General features: G+C 41.5%; 1 protein-coding gene across 5 annotated transcripts in view; it reads right to left on the bottom strand.

Annotated features, from left to right (window-relative positions):
* Positions 1-19,426, bottom strand: part of NETO1 (neuropilin and tolloid like 1) — a 126,830-nt gene that overhangs the window by 32,383 nt on the left and 75,021 nt on the right. For 3 of the 5 annotated variants that reach the window (XR_007245464.1, XM_048507836.1, XM_048507837.1), the window contains 3 exons: positions 19,235-19,276; positions 18,977-19,104; positions 596-824 (listed from right to left, as the gene is read on the bottom strand). Coding sequence is in view for 4 of the 5 variants with exons in the window: in XM_048507836.1 (XP_048363793.1) it covers positions 596-824; positions 18,977-19,104; positions 19,235-19,276 (399 nt within the window). In the remaining variant the exon portion in view is untranslated. Of the gene's footprint in view, positions 1-595; positions 825-18,976; positions 19,105-19,230; positions 19,277-19,426 lie in introns of those variants that run through there. The other 2 variants (XM_048507838.1, XM_048507839.1) reach the window with 2 other exon arrangements.

Genomic DNA, 19,426 nt, shown 5'->3' with positions numbered 1-19,426 from the left:
ATTTTATGTGTATAGACACAAGCACATATTGCCTCATCCAATCATCCAGAAAGACTACATTTGAGATCCATACAGCCTTGCATGTCACACCATCCACCATACTAAACAGATCATTTTCACATCAAGATACTGAATAGAAAGCGAAAACCCTACTTAGCCTAAGGAACCTCTAAAACTTCCATTAAATCCTTCTTTTTTCTCTGTTCCTTTCCTTCCTCTTCCCTCTAAGTGTTCAGTGGGCCCAGAATGGTCATTTCTGGCTTTCTCTCCAGACCAAAGGGGATTGGCAGCTGCTGAAAAGGGGGATGGCCTTGGCTCTGTCCATCATAGCTTCCCACTGCCTGTAATGACCTGGCACACTGATGACCAAGTATGTGAATTAGGGATGGGGAGGAGAGACCAGGCTGTTATGAGGAAGCACCCATGTGGTGAACTGATGGGAGTTTGGACTAATTATTATACAATGTCAGAATGAGAAAAAAACAACCCAAAACCTTACTTTGTTACTTCATATATCAGTGCTTACTCTGTCTGAAGGAAACACCATTAATCTTTTATGAGACTTGAATCATTTGACATCCTGATAGAGTCTTACGTTCTTGGAAAGATGTGAAGAGCATCTGGAATCGGCTGCTTCGACTGCCTTCATCTGCCCACATGCGGATTACTCCAAGACCTGTGCGCAGCATCACATCATTAGCAACAGTGCTGCAAAACTTAGCTTTTAAATCCTCCACTGAGCTACTTCCATCATAGACAGCCACAAAATTCCTTTTGCATTCATTAGAATTCTGCATTTCATAGTCCAAGAACCGTAAATATATCTACAAAACAAAAAAACAGTGAATATGACAGCATAAACCAACATTGGAACAAGAACAGTCAACAGCATTCTTTCCTTTTTGTAACGATACAGACTGAATAGCAAGAAAATAATCCAATTTGCTCCTGAACAATAGAATATTGCTCACGTTGAATGTTCTTGCTTAGTAACAAGTAGCAACAGTACCGGAGGTTGAATTGTATTTTTAGCTATTACTGAGTAAGGATTCCCTAACTCAGTATGAATCATTTTTCCACAAACCTTTTCTCTGAGAAACATATAATTTACTCATGTATGAAGTTATTTTGTTTGAATCAGAGACCAAACACAATGCATAGGTTTTCAACATTATCCAGTTGGGACTAGTCAACTAAAAAGCTCTTATACTTTCAGACACTGTTATGATATTTGCACATTCAGGAAAAAAAAAATAAAGCCAAGAATTGTTTTTAGTCCTGTTGGGCAATTTGTGTCATCTCTCTAACAAGTAGAAAATCTGCTGCTTGACAATTCGGCAGCCTCTCAAAATTGAGGCTTTAATCTTCTCAAGCAGTTTGTATGTTACATTTTTAAATTAATCAGATCTTTTTATTAACATCTTTGGAACTGAATACAGAAAAACCAGAGCAATTTGTAGATGTTCTCTAAAATGTTACATTTTAATGAAATTTCTCTTTTCAATAATCCTTAACACCAGTGTTTGCAATTTAGTTTTTTAAAAAAGCATCATTGTAATGAAGAATAATTGTACAACTTTAAAATCAAACTTTCTGTTAAGACACTATAATTTTGTTATAATCTATAGGAATTTATATTATATAATCAGATTTAAAAAGTTGAGTGAAAGTACACAGTCATACTGTTAGAAGTTTCAGACTCTGCTGGGCATTTATGAAAGTTCTGTTCTATCTGCTTGACTGTGGCTTGGTTCGGTTGACCCAGCAAAGAGAATACTGGTGTGTGGTATTATTTCATAACATCTCCCACCAAGCAGGCTTCAGGACTGATAAAAATTCCCACTCCTGCAGAAGCGAAGTGTTTGTATGTGGGTCTGTGTGAAGAAGGCACACTGCTCAATTTTGGATGAGGTGCTGACAGAATCTGACATAGATATTGGAAAGCAGCAAAAAGAGCAGCCAGCCATTGCTGAGTGGCTTGACTTAAGCACCCTGAGGTTTATGCACTCCCCCTCTCTTTCTCTCTGAGGATAAAATGTTAAGTAGTGAATCTATAGCCCCGCAGAAGTGCCCTCACATGGTAACTGTAAATTACGTTTGTGATTAGGGGTCTGTGTCATTCCTTTCATTTTTGTTATTAATTCCAAAATAAGCTGTTTGGTTATTGGATTTTAAAAAATGGTTTCATTTCCTTATTGTTTCTTTTGTTACTGTTGTTTCATTTTCACTTTTCTATGCCATTATTATTGCCCATTGGCAGAGGCGTATCAGGGGAAATTGTGCCCAGGGACAACACCTGCTCCGGGCACCCCCTGGCCCTCTACCCACACTCACCCTTGCCCCCACTGCACTCGGGGGCAGGGATTGGAGGTGGTGCTTGGGGGTGGCTCAGACAGGCACTGTGGCAGCAGGCCAGCTGTCTGAGCTGTCCCCTTGAGCTGCCCCAACCTCCCTGCAGGCCGCCTCCTGCCCTCTCCAGGCCCTGCAGGGAGGCAGGGGGCAGGGTGCCACAGCAGGTGGCCCAGGAGCCCCCCCATTGCCTCTGAGCCCCACTCCTGAGGACCTGGGTTAGGGTGCTAAGGGAAGATGCTGTGGTGGGGAAGAGGCCGGCATGCCAGTGTAACTCCCTGGTGGGGGACAGGCCTGGCTGCCACATGGCTGGGCCTGGCCTCACGCGCTGGTGAGAGGCGCTCCAGTATGAGGGAAGCCACAAGGCACCAGCTGGATTGCCACACCACAGGGGAGGCTGGGTGTGGGGGAGAAGAATGGAGCTGGAGCAAGACCATTTCAAAGGGAAAGAAACTTTATTTTCCCCTGTCCCTATCCCTCATGAAATTTTGTGAGCATTATTTGATTAAGCCCTCACCTGGATGGCCCAAGCTAGCCTGATCTCAGCAGATTTAAAATACTAAGCATGGTCAGTCCTGGTTATTATTTGCATGAGAGAACATTAAGGAATTCCAAGGCCACCATGCAGGATAAGGCAATGGCAATCTACTTCTGAATGTCTCTTGTTTTGCAAACCCTAGGGGCATTGCCATAAGTCAGTTGTTTGTTGTTGTTGTTGTTGTTGTTGTTGTTGTTTAATTAAATTTAATAAACCGCCCGCCCACCCCCGGGAGGGCCCTGGGCGGTGTAAAACAAATCAGTGCATAAAATTACAATAAATAACAAATAAACAAGAAATATACCCGTGATATTAAAACCCTTAAAACACAGCAGCATTAACATAACCTCCATTGATGGCGCCTGATCCCAAGACCAGGAGGGGGCTGGCAGTCCCAGATAGAATATTACATCAGCAGTGCCAGAGGTGGCATAACAAATAGCGCAGGGGCATCAGTGGGGGCAAGCAATCCGCGGCCGGCCTCCCCAAAGTCCTGGCAGAACAATTAGGTTTTGGTAGAGCATTAAAACGAGCCAAAGTGTACACTCTGCGTTGTTTGGGGTTGCACAGAATGTACAGATAGTTGGCACAGTAATCTGATCGGACAATTCCCAAGGCCTGTGGGGAGCAGCTTTTTCCCCCCTCCTGCAACATTCTCAGTTTCTCTCGTTCAACTAAAACAGATTTAATTTCATTATGAATTCTGATGGCAGACATAGTTTGGAACTGGTCAGCTGTTAAGCCCATGTTGTTAAGTTTCTTATCTATGTCAGCCAACCATTTCACAGATGTAGATTCTGATAAGAGTTGATGTATAAAACTATTGGGTCTGGGCTCAAAATGAATTTGGGTCCAGTACTTAAGTACTCTTGTCCATGCCATCAGTTCCATACTATTTTGTCCAGTTTCTCTGCATAGGGTGTCATATGGGACACACCTTGGTGACCCTAAAATTCTTCGCAAAAAGTATCCCTGTACTGACTCATAAGGTGATTTAATTTCGGGGAACCATATTGGGGCTCCATATAATAGTTGAGGGATTATCTTTGCATTGAAGATTTTCAGTGCAGCGAGGACAAATTGGTGTCCTTTAGAGTAGAAAAAATCGGGAGAATGCAGCTGCAGCATTCACCCTAGCTTTGTTCTCTGCTTGTTTTGCTGTGAGGGACCCAAGATAGGTTGTAACTGAATAGGAGCCCTAGATATCTAAACTGACTTACTTGCTCTAGGACATGGTTGTTCACTTTCCAGCTACATTTACACCTAGATTTTGCAAAGATCATGACTTTGGACTTGTCATAGTTAAGCGTCAGCTTATTTACATGACAGTATTCTGCACTGCAGTTTAGTAGGCGTTTTAAGCCTACTTGGGAATATGACAAAGAGAACAGCGTCGTCTGCATAAAGCAGAGGTGGATATATGCAGCGAACCTAAAGCGTGTGGATGGCCATCAATTTTAGTTAAGGTTGCAGGAAGTCATTGAGAAATAGGCAAAATAGACTGGGGGCCAGTGGGCAACCTTGTTTAACGCGTTTGTTAACGATAGTTGGTTCTGTTAGCGTGCCATCTCTTGAAGATCTTATTTGGCAAGTTGTATTAGGTGTGGAGGCAGCTTTAATTAGAGCTAAAAGCCTCTGTTCCATGTTTAGGGTTTTTAATTTATGCCATAAAAGTTCCCTATCTACCGAATCAAAGGCACACTTCAAATCCAGAAGAGCGACATAAAGCATGCTTTTTCTTGTGCCTACGTATTTGCTTGCAAGATGTTGGAGAATTAGACAGTGATCTAGAATAGAGTTACCTGCCGAAACCCGATTTGTTCTGGGCGAGTAGCTGATGTTTGTCTGTCCAGCTCTTTAATTTTTTCAGTAGATAGTTAGCATACAATTTGCCTACGATAGATAAAAGGCTGATCGGCCTATAATTAGAGAGGGACACTGGGGGTCTCCTTTTTTTATAGAGGGGTACAATGATAAGCCTTTAACCAGTCCTTGGGAATCATTAAAGATTTGTTGATATATGTAAATAATGAGGCAAGCACTGGAGCCCACCAGTCTGGGTCAGTTTTTAACATCTCTGCTACAATGATATCAGGGCCAGCTGCTTTCCCAGACTTTAGTTGGTGAATTAATTCAATAACCTCTCGCCTGTTAACTGGGGCCCATTCAGGCAAATCCTCGGCTGGGCTCATGCTAGAGCTTCGGTCAATCTCTTGGTCGGAGTAAAAAATTCCAGAGTAGTGTTTCTGCCATAATGAAGGAGTGATGTCAGCAGCTATTGGGAGATTTTGATACATGCCCCTATTTGTTAATTGCCAGAATTGTTTTGTGTTATTGGATAGGGTGGCATATAGTAGTTGCTCCCAGTTGCGCCTTATTGACTCTTGACGTTTTATTTTGATGTGGTTGCATAGAGTCTGTTTGAGACTAAACAATTCAGGAGGCGGGAATTTGGCCTTGGAGGCCCTAAATCTATTGTATGTGATCCGAATCTGTTGATTCAAATATTTGCACTCAGCGTCAAACCAGTCTCTGCCTTTGAGATTTCCCTTCCCTCTTTGTTCCCCTAAAAGGGACACCATTGTTATAATGCCAATAAAGGCTTTGGAATTGGAATTGAATTAGGTTTTGCAGGCCCTGCGGAACTCACCAAGGTCCCACAGGGCCCAAATAGCTGATGGAAGAGTGTTCCACCAGGCCGCAGCCAGGGTCGTAAAGGCCCTGGCCCGAGTAGAGGCCAGCTGCATCACAGAGGGGCAGGGGACTGTCAGTAAATTAGCCTCTACAGATCACAGAGGCCTACCTGGACATATGGGGTGAGAGTGTCACGAAGTTTCAACTTGACAGCACTTTACACACACATTTGATTACAGCTTTGACAGCAGTGGTTAATGGAAGTGATTGTCTTTGTGACAGGTGGTCTTAGATAAGAGCAGGAATGAGAAATTTGTCTCCCATGCATAAGTCCAATATGTTTGATCAGGTCTACTTCACTCATGCCTCTAAAATAAATTGGAACTTTTCCAGGTAACTTCAACAGAGGATGTTGTATAATGTGTTAACAAAAACACCTGTTTTAAGATGAGTGTTTAATTACTGGGGTAATCTCTGACAAGCTTTTTACACTGAAGTATACTTTCCATTGGTAGTCATTAGATTAGAAATGTAACTAAACTGTATTATTCATCCCAATAGCAGATGATTTGTTGCAGGAAATTTAACCAGGTTGCATCCAGCATCACTGGATATTGTGCAGTCATATAACCACTCACAGATGGAATGTCTTATCCACAAATCCATCTATGAAAGATTGCTCGGAATTCTACAATAGCACAATATGCAATGAGCTGTGTATGTAGCTGCCATTTATTGGTCCATTGGTTTCAAAAAGTCAAACACAATGGCTCTGGAAAGCAGGAAAGAAGGTGGTGGCAGCTGGGGGAAGGAGAGACAAGCTCTGTTAATGAACCCAGCATTGCCAGTTTCACCAGATTCACTGCTCCATCAATGGACTTTAAACAGGAAAATAAAAAAGAAAGAAACCAGCGTGGGAACATCCCCAAACCTTCCAATCATCCAGAGTGGAAGGAACTACTGTGGTGTGGTTGGGGAGGCAAGAGAAAACACTAGAGAATGTTAATGAATAGGGATCTCCTTTGCTTTCTCTTTGCTTTCTCTACTCTCCCTGAGTCGCATTTAAAGAGGATTTGGAAAACATGGGGATTCTCAGATCTGAGAGTGGGGTGAGTGCCGTAGGGGAGAAAATGTGTATGTAAATGAAAATCAAAGTGAAGGAGTATCCACGCATATATAGCCAGAGTTTTCACTAATAATGTAGTGCCTAAGTTAATAACTATTTCTCTATTCCAGATCAGTTTTCTGTAATCAGTTGATCTAAAAGCTTTACCCATGATAGAACAGACAGTCCTGACAATCTGCAAAGACCATTTTTGTTTTCTCTTATTCTAGAGCAAAATAAACAACCAAACAAAAATTTTAAATCTCCAAGCTTTAAATGAAACAAAAGAGGTGTAGGATGTTTTATTACCTAGAACTCCTGACTTGCAGGATGAAACATACTGATTTTAAGGGAATTCTACTTTTATATTATCTAGCATCATAAGCCGATCAAACTCTTACTAGTGCTACTATAAAAATGGAACACTTTTGCTTTCGTCCACAATGTCCTTTGCCTGAAAAAGCATGACAATAGATGCAGCAGTTTTTATTCTGCATTTCACACATTACTAATCATGTGCAATTGATTCAAGAATTCTATTACAATTATTTCAGGTTCTGTGGAGTATTTTTCATTCTTCTGGATCACTTTCTAATGGAGATTTTCCTTTGGGGGCTAATCTTGACCACTTGTACCTTTCATCCCTTTCACATATCAGCAATAAACCCTAGGTATCTACAGCAATTCCTTACTCTTCATGGCAGAGTACACCATTAGGAATAATCAGAAAATTATAAGGTTGAAAGGGGGGATAGACATTATCTGGAAAAAGCTCTTTTACTGAGGCAATAATATGCATTTTCAACTCGTTTCAGTACAGTAATCACTGATTCTACCATTTCAACTGCACTTTACTTTTGCATTCTATTTAAAAAGAAAATGGCTACATAAACCCAGTTAGTGTCATAGAACATATTCAGAGGACTTTGCTTAGTCATTTGCATAGATAAGAAATTTGTCCTATGGGAGTGATTGAGCAGATGTCTCATGACTATACCTTATTATCTTTGAAACCAAGAAGGAAGGGCAGCCATCATCTTTGCAGAACAAATACTGGAAAAGGTAAGGGACTCAGAAACACAATGTCCTCTGCAAACAATCTCCACCCTGGTTCACAGCTCATATTTTTCATCATAGCCTGGATACAACTGTTAGATTTACACATGGGTACTTCCACAGTGCCTTGACCTGAATGACCCAGCCTAGCCTTATTTCATCAGATCTCAAAATCTTAAGCAGGGTTGGGTCTGCCTAATACTTATATGGGAGACCACTAAGAAAGTTTGGGGTTGCTACACAGTGGAAGACAATGTCAACCTCTGTTCATCTACAGATCGCCACAAATCAGCTGTACTCAGGCAGCACTGTCCACTATCATTCTCACAGAATTCACTCTGGATCTAGTACTTCAGATTATGTAAAGCATAATATATAAAATACAAATACATTTAAGTTTTTATTAGCATTATACTCTCTTGAGGCCCTTTTCGCATGATGGCGGAAACGCAGCTCCACTGGCATAAATTATGCTGTTGGAGGCTCGGGGACTGCTCTCACGGCAGCATGCGAGCAGCCCTGCAGATCCGCCACACCGGAGAGGTGGCTCTGCATGGAGCTGCCTCTGATCCGTTGCCTCCAGTGACCTACCTGTCCAGCGTCGCTCTGGAGGGCTGCAGGGACCTGCCCACACTGCCCTCTGACCTCCAGGGGTCAGAGGGCAGTGTGGGCAGGTCTCTGCAGTCCTCCAGAGCGGCACTGGACAGGCAGGTCAGTGGAGGCGATGGGAAAAGCGTCGTCGTCCCGCCGGAGCAGCAGTGCCTCCTGTGTGAATGCTTCCCCCAGGGACGGCATTTTTGCCATCCCTGGGTCGCTCTATTCCACCCGTGTAGAAAGGGCCTGACTTTTTTTTTCAACTATCTGAAAACACCACACCTCACAAATTTCCCTGCATGATTTGCCAAGCTGTCAGGGACTTGAGCAGGCTGATTTCCCTCTTCCATACAAATACACCCTTTTTTTCTTAGCTGCTCTCAACATACGTAGGGCCATGAAAGAGAGGACAAGATTTTTAATCTCATGTAGTTCCCTCTAGGCCACCCCTAAAGGATTCCCTCCCTTGTTTTGTTTGCTTTATTTGTAGGATTGCCAGGCTACCAGAGGGAGAACTGGGGAGAGACATGGGAGCGGGCATCTAACATCATTTCGACAAAAACTCAGAGGTGGCATCATGCTGCTCTAGGAATTGCTGGAAATGGTATGGTTTTGCATGGAAATGATGTCAAATGGTCACTAGAAGACTGGCTAGCCTTATTTACAGCCATCTTTCTTGGCCTAACTGGAGAGTTTCCTGGGTAGGTAGAGACTTCTTATATTTCTGCAGGACTGCAGGTAATCTGGTTCTTCAGCTTTTGCTATCCACAGAAGAGCCCACAAAAAGATTTCACACAACTAACAATTGTGGGGTTTTTTCCAAACAAAATGAATAGCAGCTCTGTGGGACTATACGACAAAAGAAAATATTTGCAGCAGACTCATGTCCCATGCCACAGTCCTGATTTAAATCAAAGCCTCATGCAGCTGTTATTTACAAAATGCTAGAGATAGAGTCATGAATCTTGCAGCATCTTTAGTTTGTTCTTTTAGTTTGTTTTTAATAAAAATGACAACATTTTGTGGTATCTGAAAAGGGGGAAAAGATGTAGTGCAGCTTTTGCTTATTTAGAGTAAAACGAATCCCTGTGCAAGCAAGGGTCATTACTGATCCATGGGGTAATATCACATCACAATGTTTACTAGGCAGAAAGTGTTTACAAGGTGGTCTGCCATTGCCTTTCCCAGATGTTTACATTTCACCCCCCAAAATTCTGGGTACTCATTTTACCATCATTGAAAGAATGGAATGCTGAGTCAACCTTGAGCTGGCTTACCTAAAACCAGAGTGAATTGGGATTGAACTCAAGTCGTGAGCAGAGCTTTGATGCAGTGCTGCAGCTTATCATTCTGTGCCACGGGGCTTTGCTTATTTATTTATTGTTTATTTCATCTTATTTCACTATATATGGATCTCCTCTCCTGATGACACTACTCTGCTCTATTCCTGAACAGAAGTCTGACCCTTTCTACCAACTGGAAGCAAAATACCTCAAAGAGTTGGGAACATTGGATTCAAAATACGTTGGAGGAGGAGAGGCCAGTGTGATATTAAGGATGATGCAATTTAGGAGAGAGCATCTTTAAATTCCTGCTCAGCCATGGAGCTCTTTATATCATCTCTGAACAGTTACAATCTTTCAGTCTCACAGTACAGTGAAGATAAAACAGAGAAGGGGGAAAAGACATTTATGCTACCCCAGACTCCTGAAAGGAAGGGTGTGTTTTTTTTAAAAAAATCTGATAGTTAATATGTCTGTCAAACTCTTTTGATTTTCCCTCAGCTTCCCAACAATGAGGAAATAAGCCCACACACTGCCTATGTCCTGACCATATTCATTCTCCCTGGATCCTTTGCTTTTTTCTCGGATGTCTTTTATTGTTTAACATCCACAGTGATAAAGTGAGAATGCTGGGCAGAAATAAAGTGAGATTTATACTATTCTGTGGTTGCTGGTTTTTTTACTGCACTGGGAAATTTGCCTCAGGAGTAAGTGGGGCCATGGAGGAGAGTGCAGAAGCAGAAAAATGAATACCCAGTTTTCTCAGCCTGGAAGTTGGTTTTAGTAATTAATCACAAACCACCTTGCTGTAACTTTCCTGCATGAAGGAATATATGCCTCTGAGCAATTGCAGAATGCCTTTTATAACCAGTAAATAACTACTTCCAAGTGTCTATCCCCCCACCCCCCCCCCCCCCCCAAAAAAATCTAGGATAAGAATTGGAGAGATATAATTGTGGAAGTATTATATCTCTTCAATTCTTATCCTAGATTTAAACTTCAGAATCTTTCACAACACAAGAAGGATTAATACTATAGAAGCCAAATGACCGAGAAAGCATATTATCCAGGCAGTTTTAAACATCACCACATCTCAATTCAGATAAAAATGAGGTTTTGGGGAGAATCTAAATAAATCTGAGCTCAGAATAATCAATTCTTGTAGTACAGCTTTTGCTTATTTAGGGTAAAAGTAATCCCCTGTGCAAGTACTGGGTCATGGGATAATATCACATCACAACATTCTCAGAAAGTCAGAACTTTTCCCTCATTGCACAGTAACCACACACAACTACCTTACTGGGCATTTGGGGTCATTTATTTGGAGAAATTCTAGGCATGCGTCATCTAGAAGTCTTCCCACCCGACCCCAACTTTCCCAATACAGTCTGGAATCCTACCACCAACTCTTATGCTCCGCAGCATCTCTTGAGAGAAAAATGCAGATTTGCTAATTAAATCAACCAGGAACTCCAAATATGGTCATAAGTAGTCACACCTGTCTCTGTGTTTAGGATGACGAGGAGTGGGCAAAGTGGACTCTGCTCTCACCACATAATTTCTGACTCTGGACCTGTGGGCAACCCCAGAAGGGAAATAAAATGGTGAGTGCAGGGCAAAATTTGAAATAAGCTGATTTTACGAAGATATAAAATGCACCCATCGACATTTCTTGTATTTTTGCAGTGGTATTTGGAGACTAATGTTTGTCAGGGCAACGACATGCAATGAAGTCATTAGTGCCATGCTATTCCAACTACAGTGAGTAACAGCTACAGAGCTGAATGCTGGTCATGCTTGAGTTTTGCACTGCCACTGCAAATGTTGGGGCCATTAGCAACAAAAGTGATAAAAAGTTAACTTTAGCAGTGACATATATAATTTATGTTGCCTGATCATATTATGGCTTAAATACCGGTAATTATCATTTTTAAGGCTTGCATTCCAGCAAATGGGGAGGTGGGAAGGCCGGAGCCCGGCTTAAATAGGCCGTGCAACCCCACCTCCCCCAGGTGACCTCAGGGCACCGTGCATCATTGCTTGGCACCCTGCGGCCTGCCCGGCCCATGCCTCATGCACTACAAGGCCTCGCGAGCCCCAACGAGCTCGCGAGGCTGGGGAAGGAGGCAACATCATGGAGGCTGTCCCTTCCCCACCAGCAAAGACCGCCGCGGTCAATCGCAGCTGCTCTTTAGCAACAAAAGTGATAAAAAGTTAACTTTAGCAGTGACATATATAATTTATGTTGCCTGATCGTATTATGGCTTAACTAATTATCACCTTTAAGGCTTGCATTCTTGTTTTAATAGTAATTTTTTAAAAAACCAATGCTGGCTGAATTCTACTTTTTAGTTTAATTTGAAAAATAGAAAGACATGACTGCATGTATTAAGAGAAAACAACTACTGCCAACAGCAAATAACATATAACTCCAGTGGAACAGCCAGATCATAATCTCTTAATAGTGCATCACTTTTGATGAATTCTCTTTCTTTGTCTGTCAGTGACAGTTTGCTCTGACGACAAGATTGATTAGGTAGGGCAGGAAACAGTTGCAGGATTCAGTCAATATCCCAGCCAAGCTCATTGAATTCTCACACTCGCTCATCCAAGATCAAAACATATTTAGATAGGAGAACAAATATCCCCTGAGAGACTTATAAATATGCCACAAATACCTCAGAAGCATGTGTTTTGAAAAATAAGTAATACAATTTCTAATCACAGTAAATGGCGAGGTTCACCTCACTGGAAAGAATTCGCTTTTATGGCCTGGGAGTCTTCTGTAATATTCATAGACTTGTTGAAATTATGGTAATTCCATGCATAGGGAAATGCACATTGTACATGCTCAATACTTGGTTGAAAACTCAGCCATGGTTCTGAAAACAGGCTCCTATGGAGTTTTATAAAGCAAGCCTCTGGTCTGACACCTATGCTTAGAGAGGGTTTCACAAAGGTTTCCCTAAGCTAGTCTGAGCAAGGATATTGGTTAGGCAGACAGCGAGTGGGAAGAATTAAGGCAGGCGAATGCAGAGGGAGCACTATTTCTGGAGATACTTTCAGCTAGAGCAGCTGTTAAATTACTGACAATTCACTGTTTCATATCCCTATTGTATTGTTTCCATGCCTTGTACCAGAGCCTCCCATTGTGCTGGTGGACAACTTCTCAAGAATCCATCCAATTGATTATACTAATCCAAAGGAGTCTGGCAGTAGTGAATCTGGAGAAACTAATTGTCAGTTAACAATGACCTCCTAAGCAGTTATTAATTACAGCTGAACCTAAAAGGAAACCAGCCAGAGAATGGAGAACGTGGATGTGAGGAACATCTTAATGGCAGGATGGACAGTATCAGGTACCCACGTTCTGAGCAATTTGGGGCTTTAAAACCAAGAACTAGCACTTAAAGAATGTCTGACAAATTTAATAATCAAAATAAAATGGACATGAAGAATTGTATTACTTGAAATTGCAGGTTACAAACACATTCACAGAGTATCCTCTATAACTGGGAGTGCTAGTAAACAACTATTTAGGATGATATATATGCAGCCTCCCATCAACCAAATACCTATAAATCATGATTTTGTTATAGCGCCACAGACACAAATGCTCTCCAGAATGTGAGAGATTTGTCTTTTTCAGATTGGTCAGTCTTCATATTTCTAGTTATTTCACAACACTGCTAAAGACAGATCACTTTTAGAACTCTGCATTTTTAGTCCTGTGCTCAGCAAGCTGTAGCGTTCATTCAGGGAGCTCTTAAGCTATACTCAGCAAAGTTTCCTCGGCTGGCATTCAATCCATTTCCTCAGCCATTAGACAGAAGTGTAATACTTCTATGCCTGATGTTCCTTTCCCTGGTGCCAAGATAGGTTTCCACAAAATCATAGATCATGGACAGGGTGAGAAATAGGTGGAAGATAAGCAGAAGAGAAGATTTGTGTCAGATCTCACAGCCCTGACAGAGCTGCGGCTGCTTGCACAATTGGGGAGGGATTACTGCATCTTATTTTGACTTGGCAACATTTTGAATTTGTAGGAACTCCTTCAGACTTGATTCTCAGGGCCAAACCAATCCAGTTCCAGTGAAAACACACACACACACACACACACACACACACACACACACACACACACACACACACATTGATAAGTCTAGGATGCACATAGATAAGTGTGGTGAGGTAATAGGAAACATTATTTTCATGGTGTGGAAAATTTGTTGCAAGAAATTACTCATAATGTCTTATGATCAGCAGCAATCCCTGGCCATGAAAACCAACAGAGGCTGGAGACAAATAGCTGAAAATCAATGTGATGAACAAGAATAAAAAATGAGGGTTGAAGAAACAAGATGAACCCATCATCAAATCAGATGTTCTGATAATTCCTAAGAATATATCCAAACAAGAAATTTTCAGGTGCATTTTATTCATTTTTTTAAAAAAAATAGATTTATCCTTAATTAACCTGTGTTATACCTGCAATTTCATGTTTTGGTTGTTCAGTTTAGAATGTGGGCTTTGTTCCCCCCCCCCCCTCCAGAAAAAGTGTTAATTGTGAACAAATGTAGCTATTCATTCCTACAAATATTGTTTATTTAGAACATTTCTGTACCACCACTTCAGAGTTCTGTTTTAGGTAGCTTATAACATAAACTATGATATTAAAAAGAAAGAAAGTCTCTTGAAATGTACAGGGGGAAAAATAGAAAGTAAGGGAAATGATGTATGTAAAGAGAATTTCATGCTTCAATTCCAAAGGGTGTCTTCATTCCCTGTCATCTTCTTTGCATAGTGGGTTATGTACCAGCAAAGTTCTCAACATTTCCAGCAAAGTTCTCAACCTTTTTCTTTAAAAATGTACTTTATTATTCCAGAGTTGGGGTAGAATACCCTACAAAGTAAGACATGGAAATTGATATGTCACCACTTCACAGACCTGCTTGAGGCATTTACAAGTAAAACCATATGATACAACCATATGATACAACCATTTAAAAATATAAAGTGAAGGGCATGGACACCACAGGGCAATTGGCCTCATTAACACTGAGGAATGCCTGGAGATCAGAATTTCAGGAGATTGTCAACAAAGTATTTTATTCCCCTTCTAGGTCAGTTTGACCCCACTTTCTGTTAACAGTCCTGCTAATGTTATGAGGAAGGGTGAATTTCTATCCTCATTACAGTTTTTTTTAAAAAAAGAAAATATGCAGAAGTATCTTTGGAGATTCTTTTATGGGACATTATCACCTGCATGTTAATAAACAATGCCCCTCTGAAGTATAGCCACTTAACAGGTTTTTTTCCCTGTAACTCCTCCCAAATCACCTGAGAATAAACAACCAAAGTAATCTATTTGATTTTGTTTGGGGTACATTGTAACCCCTCCCCAAAAATTTATTGGAATACAAAAATATCCCCAAACCACTGATCCAGGGAAGCACTTCCAGAAAACGTGACCCAGGACTCATCCTGGGGTGCCGTTGTGGCAGGGGAGGAGTGAATGGCTGCCCTCCTCCCCGCTGCTGATCGGGACAAGTCACATGACAGGGGATCGTCATGTGACAAGAGGAACCGGCAGCGCCTATAAAAGGCAGCGTCTGGTTGGCTCACCCTCTTTCTGAGGCCAGCAAGTGAGAGGACCCACCCTCCCACCTTAAGTTCAATGTTTTTGGTTAAAATATTATGGTACTTTGTTAATTCTTTGTCGCAGCTCGGGCAGTTTTGGGAAGGCAGAGCTTGCATGTCGATACCCCATTGGGGTAGTGGAGGGCTCAATGGTGCAAGCCTTGGGGCTATGCTTGAGTGCTCGCTACCCGGCAAGAAGGGGTGTCACTAAATGGGTACGCACATAAGTGGCACCTAGTAACTAGCCAGGATGTGCCCCTTATGCTCGCCCAGCTTCCTAAGTTGTTATTAATAAATGGGCTGCAGCTGATTTCCTAGTCCAACTAAATAATGTGTCAGTGGTCAATGGAGCGAACCTCTGCATATCTGCACACAACATACTATGACAGAAATCATAGAGGGACATTGAAGGACAGGCAATATTGACTAACTGTGCAATCCTGTGAGGGGGGGGGTAGTTATGGTGTGGCCAGGGATGGCACAATCATGCTGCCTCCAAAAAGGCATTCTGTGCCATTGCCAGCACGTCACAGGGACCCTCCCCCAACTCCCATTGTATTGATCCATGCAGTGCCACGGCTGCACCTATCTTTTTGCTGACATAAGTCTGTGCTGGCAAATGGGAATGTTCCCAGGCTGAAAGGGCCCAGTAAGCTGGCACAGCAAGCCCTGCTCCTGGGAACTCCCCCTTTGGCATCAACACTGGCTCCTGCACCCGAGGGATTCAAGCATTGTGCACCTCCCCAGCACCAGAATAAGTGCCTCTGTGCCAGCATAAATGCCCCTTGCACCAGTGAAAGGGGCGTTTGTGTCGAAGGTGGGGTTATACTGTCTTTGGGGGGGGGGCGTTCTGCCTGCTCCCTCAGGATTGTCTTGTAATCTCCTCATAAGTAAAATTTAATGCAGCTTACTCTCAGGAAGGGATAAGAAAATCACCTTCAGACGCAGGACATCAGAAAGAAACAGTAATCAGGACAGACTGTATAACTGGTGCAGAATGTAAGTCACTGGCAATATTTCTTAGTTCACATGAATAAGCAGAAATGTGCTTCTGCCTGGACATCAGGGGAAAGGACAAGTCATGCAGAATTCTTTCCCCCTGTATTCCCAAAACAGAGTCCTAATAATGAACTATGCTTGCTTTGAGTGTGTTGTCAAATGAAGAAGGCCTGTGGGAAATCCGATGTTTTTCTTTAACATTGCAACACTTTTTTATTATGTACTTTTAGATACTTGAAAAAGCAAACTCTTCAGAAAAATTAAAATACTGTCTATATAGCTGAGACATTCCAGTCAAGATCCTCAAATTGTATTAATAACATTCCTACCACATAACACAGTATCAGACTAATAATATGCTCATCTTATGTATCCTACACTGTACAGAATGGAAGTAACATGAAAATGACTTAGTGCCAAAATTGACCATGCTAATACAAACTAGGTTATTGTTTTGGGTATCTGTATTACGCTGGTTTTAAATCCTAATTAATATATCATCTTTGCAATGTAGTTATTGCAACAAAAACACCTGTTAGAATTGAGTCCAATGTCACATGGGCACTGGATGGATCTTCCATATCATGTGGTTAAACAGGATCACATGGGCACTTACCATAGCCCTGTCAGTGATTCCAACAGAGAGAACATGAAAATGAGTCATAATCAGATCCTGCTCAAATAATATGGAACATGCATGCTTTACCCATGTATTGTAAGAGTGTATCACAGCAATCACACCACAAAGTTGACCTATAACAAATGAACTGGACCTTAATGCATTTCAATCTTTCTCTGTACTACAAACATATTACTTATTTGGGAAAAATGCATGGGAAAAATGAAAATTAAGTTGAATACCATAACTGATCACTCATTTTGTTGTACAATAGAACTGACACGATAAAGCTCAGTCTTAAAGTTCAATGTTTAGCTCCTATTTGGTGAAAGATCCCAAAACACCAGCAGCTTTGGCTGGCTAAAGCAAATATTAGAATATATGACCTGCTGAGGTAATAATGTAAAGCCATTGGACTGGATGTCCATTATAGCTTATGAAAACTCATAGTTTACTTGAAATTCAGGGAACCTCCTAAAACAGTTCTGTGAGCAACATGGAGATGTGCAATGGGAGGTTTAATTGGTGAGAGAGTGGGGAGAAATTGCTCTCCATTGCCAATGTGATGGGATCCTCAGCCCCGCACTCCCAATCCCTTCTGTTTTGAGTCGCTACCACCCAACTTCAGATGAAGAGGGAAGGAGATTTCAAGCATCTGGTCCCTTCTCTTCTCTTCAGCACCTTTCCTGAGCAGACTAGACTGAGTAACCAGAGCTGTCTTGACTTGTTCTACTCTCAGGCTTTTATCAAGGCAGTGCTGCAACTTATACACACACCCCCCTCATCATTTTCCCTCTCATACAAGGAAGGTGAGTCTCCTCTCTTGAGGCAAAGAGCTGCTTCACCTGTTGGCACATCTGAGTTCCATCCCCCCAGACCCTGCCCAGGGATGCTGCTGAGCTTCTGTACTGCATGTGGCAGCTTTCTAAACATAGCAACCATTCTACCACTCAGCAAACTCCCCAGTGAGATCTCCCTACCCACTGGTGGACAGTAGAAGTGCTTTGCTACAAAGTTTGGATCCAGCTAATTACTGTTGCTCATAAATGGAGACAGAGGAATGCAAAATGAATTGTGAAAATCCCAGTCGCCATACTTCCTTATACAGCAAACAAGGGGGGAAAAACCTTTTTGATGAAATTGGAAAATTTGTGGATTTTTTTTTTATGATCTGTGGTACTAAAGTCCACATAATGACTGGGCGGAGCAGCATCAGGCTTGCTTCTGAGCTAACCATATTTATATATCAACAAACAGTACCTATATGCCCCTTAGCACTGTGGGACAAATTTATCACTTCAAAGATTTCAAAGACATGGGGCATTTCTGTGAGAAAAGAGGGCACTTGTATTCCTTACATTTTTCCCTTCCTTACTTACATCCATGTTCCTTACTTGAATTAAGCATAAAATGTAAAAGTTAACAAAATGAGGTGAGTACAGGCTTATTTCTTAGTCAATACACCCCTGTGAAAACATTCATCATCTGTACTACACATAGCCCTTAAAGTAGCAGGTGACTGAGCTATAGACTTGCCTTGTACCTTACCTCAGCTGTTGCTATTTGCTCAGCTCATCTTACCTCATCTGCAACACCCTCCCATTTTCAATGTATGCTGCAGATAATCATACTAACCTGCCTTATAGGTTTGTTGTAAGGACTACAAGGTAAGGTATAGAAAGGGGGGTCTTTTGCATACTACATAAATAAATAATATTTTTGCATATTATATAAGTAAATAATTCTCCCCCTACCCCCAGTCATATAATATTGTTCTTTGAACACCAGAAAAATGCAAAAGCCCCAGAACAGACCTGAATGAATGATATTTGAATACCATACAAGTAATATGATAAGACTGTGGGTGTTTGGGATATAAATGGGTGACTAGGGATGTCCTGAGCCTAGAAACTTCCTGTAGCACAAAATGGCCTACCTGTTTTGCAGTGCAACTCATTATTTATAGCAAAGTGAAGGTTACATTGGGCAGTGACAAATTATTTCCACCCCCACCCCCCAAGAAACGAAAATAATAGTTTATAGATTCAGTGCTGCAAGCCTTATTAACCAAAGTCTGTTTGTACAAAGTAATGAATGCTGCATTAGTCAAGTCACTTTCTTAAATTAAATCCCAAATCAGAGAATGGAACAGGACTGACCTTGGATCGTGGTGGTGCTCGTATGTACCATTTACAGTCTACTGCCTCAGTTTCAGAAGCTTTCCCTTCCTTCCCAATTTGCACAGATTCCACAATTCCTTCGGATCCTCCCATCTCAAACTCACAAACTGAAAAAAAAATGAAATATAATAACAAAAAAATCAAGCCCAAGGAGGAAGTTGTTCTTGTTGTCATTATTATTATTACAAGAAAAAAATTGAAGACTTCCAAGTATTATGAAACATTGAACATACCGACCTGGCAATGGTTTCAAAACACCGAGGTCCTTGAAGTCAGGATCTTGAAATAAAATTGAGGAAGAGAAAAAAATTAGTCTTGTTTCCAATAAATTCAGTTACAATGCAGGATAAAAATCTATTCTGGAGGTTGGCAGAGAAGGACTAAATAAACATGACTCACAAGTCACATACTGAAGGATAATGAAATGCA

Source organism: Sphaerodactylus townsendi, linkage group LG09 (assembly GCF_021028975.2).
Source record: "Sphaerodactylus townsendi isolate TG3544 linkage group LG09, MPM_Stown_v2.3, whole genome shotgun sequence".
Classification (NCBI taxonomy): Eukaryota; Metazoa; Chordata; class Lepidosauria; order Squamata; family Sphaerodactylidae; genus Sphaerodactylus; species Sphaerodactylus townsendi.
This window is presented reverse-complemented; position numbering and strand designations above follow the sequence as displayed.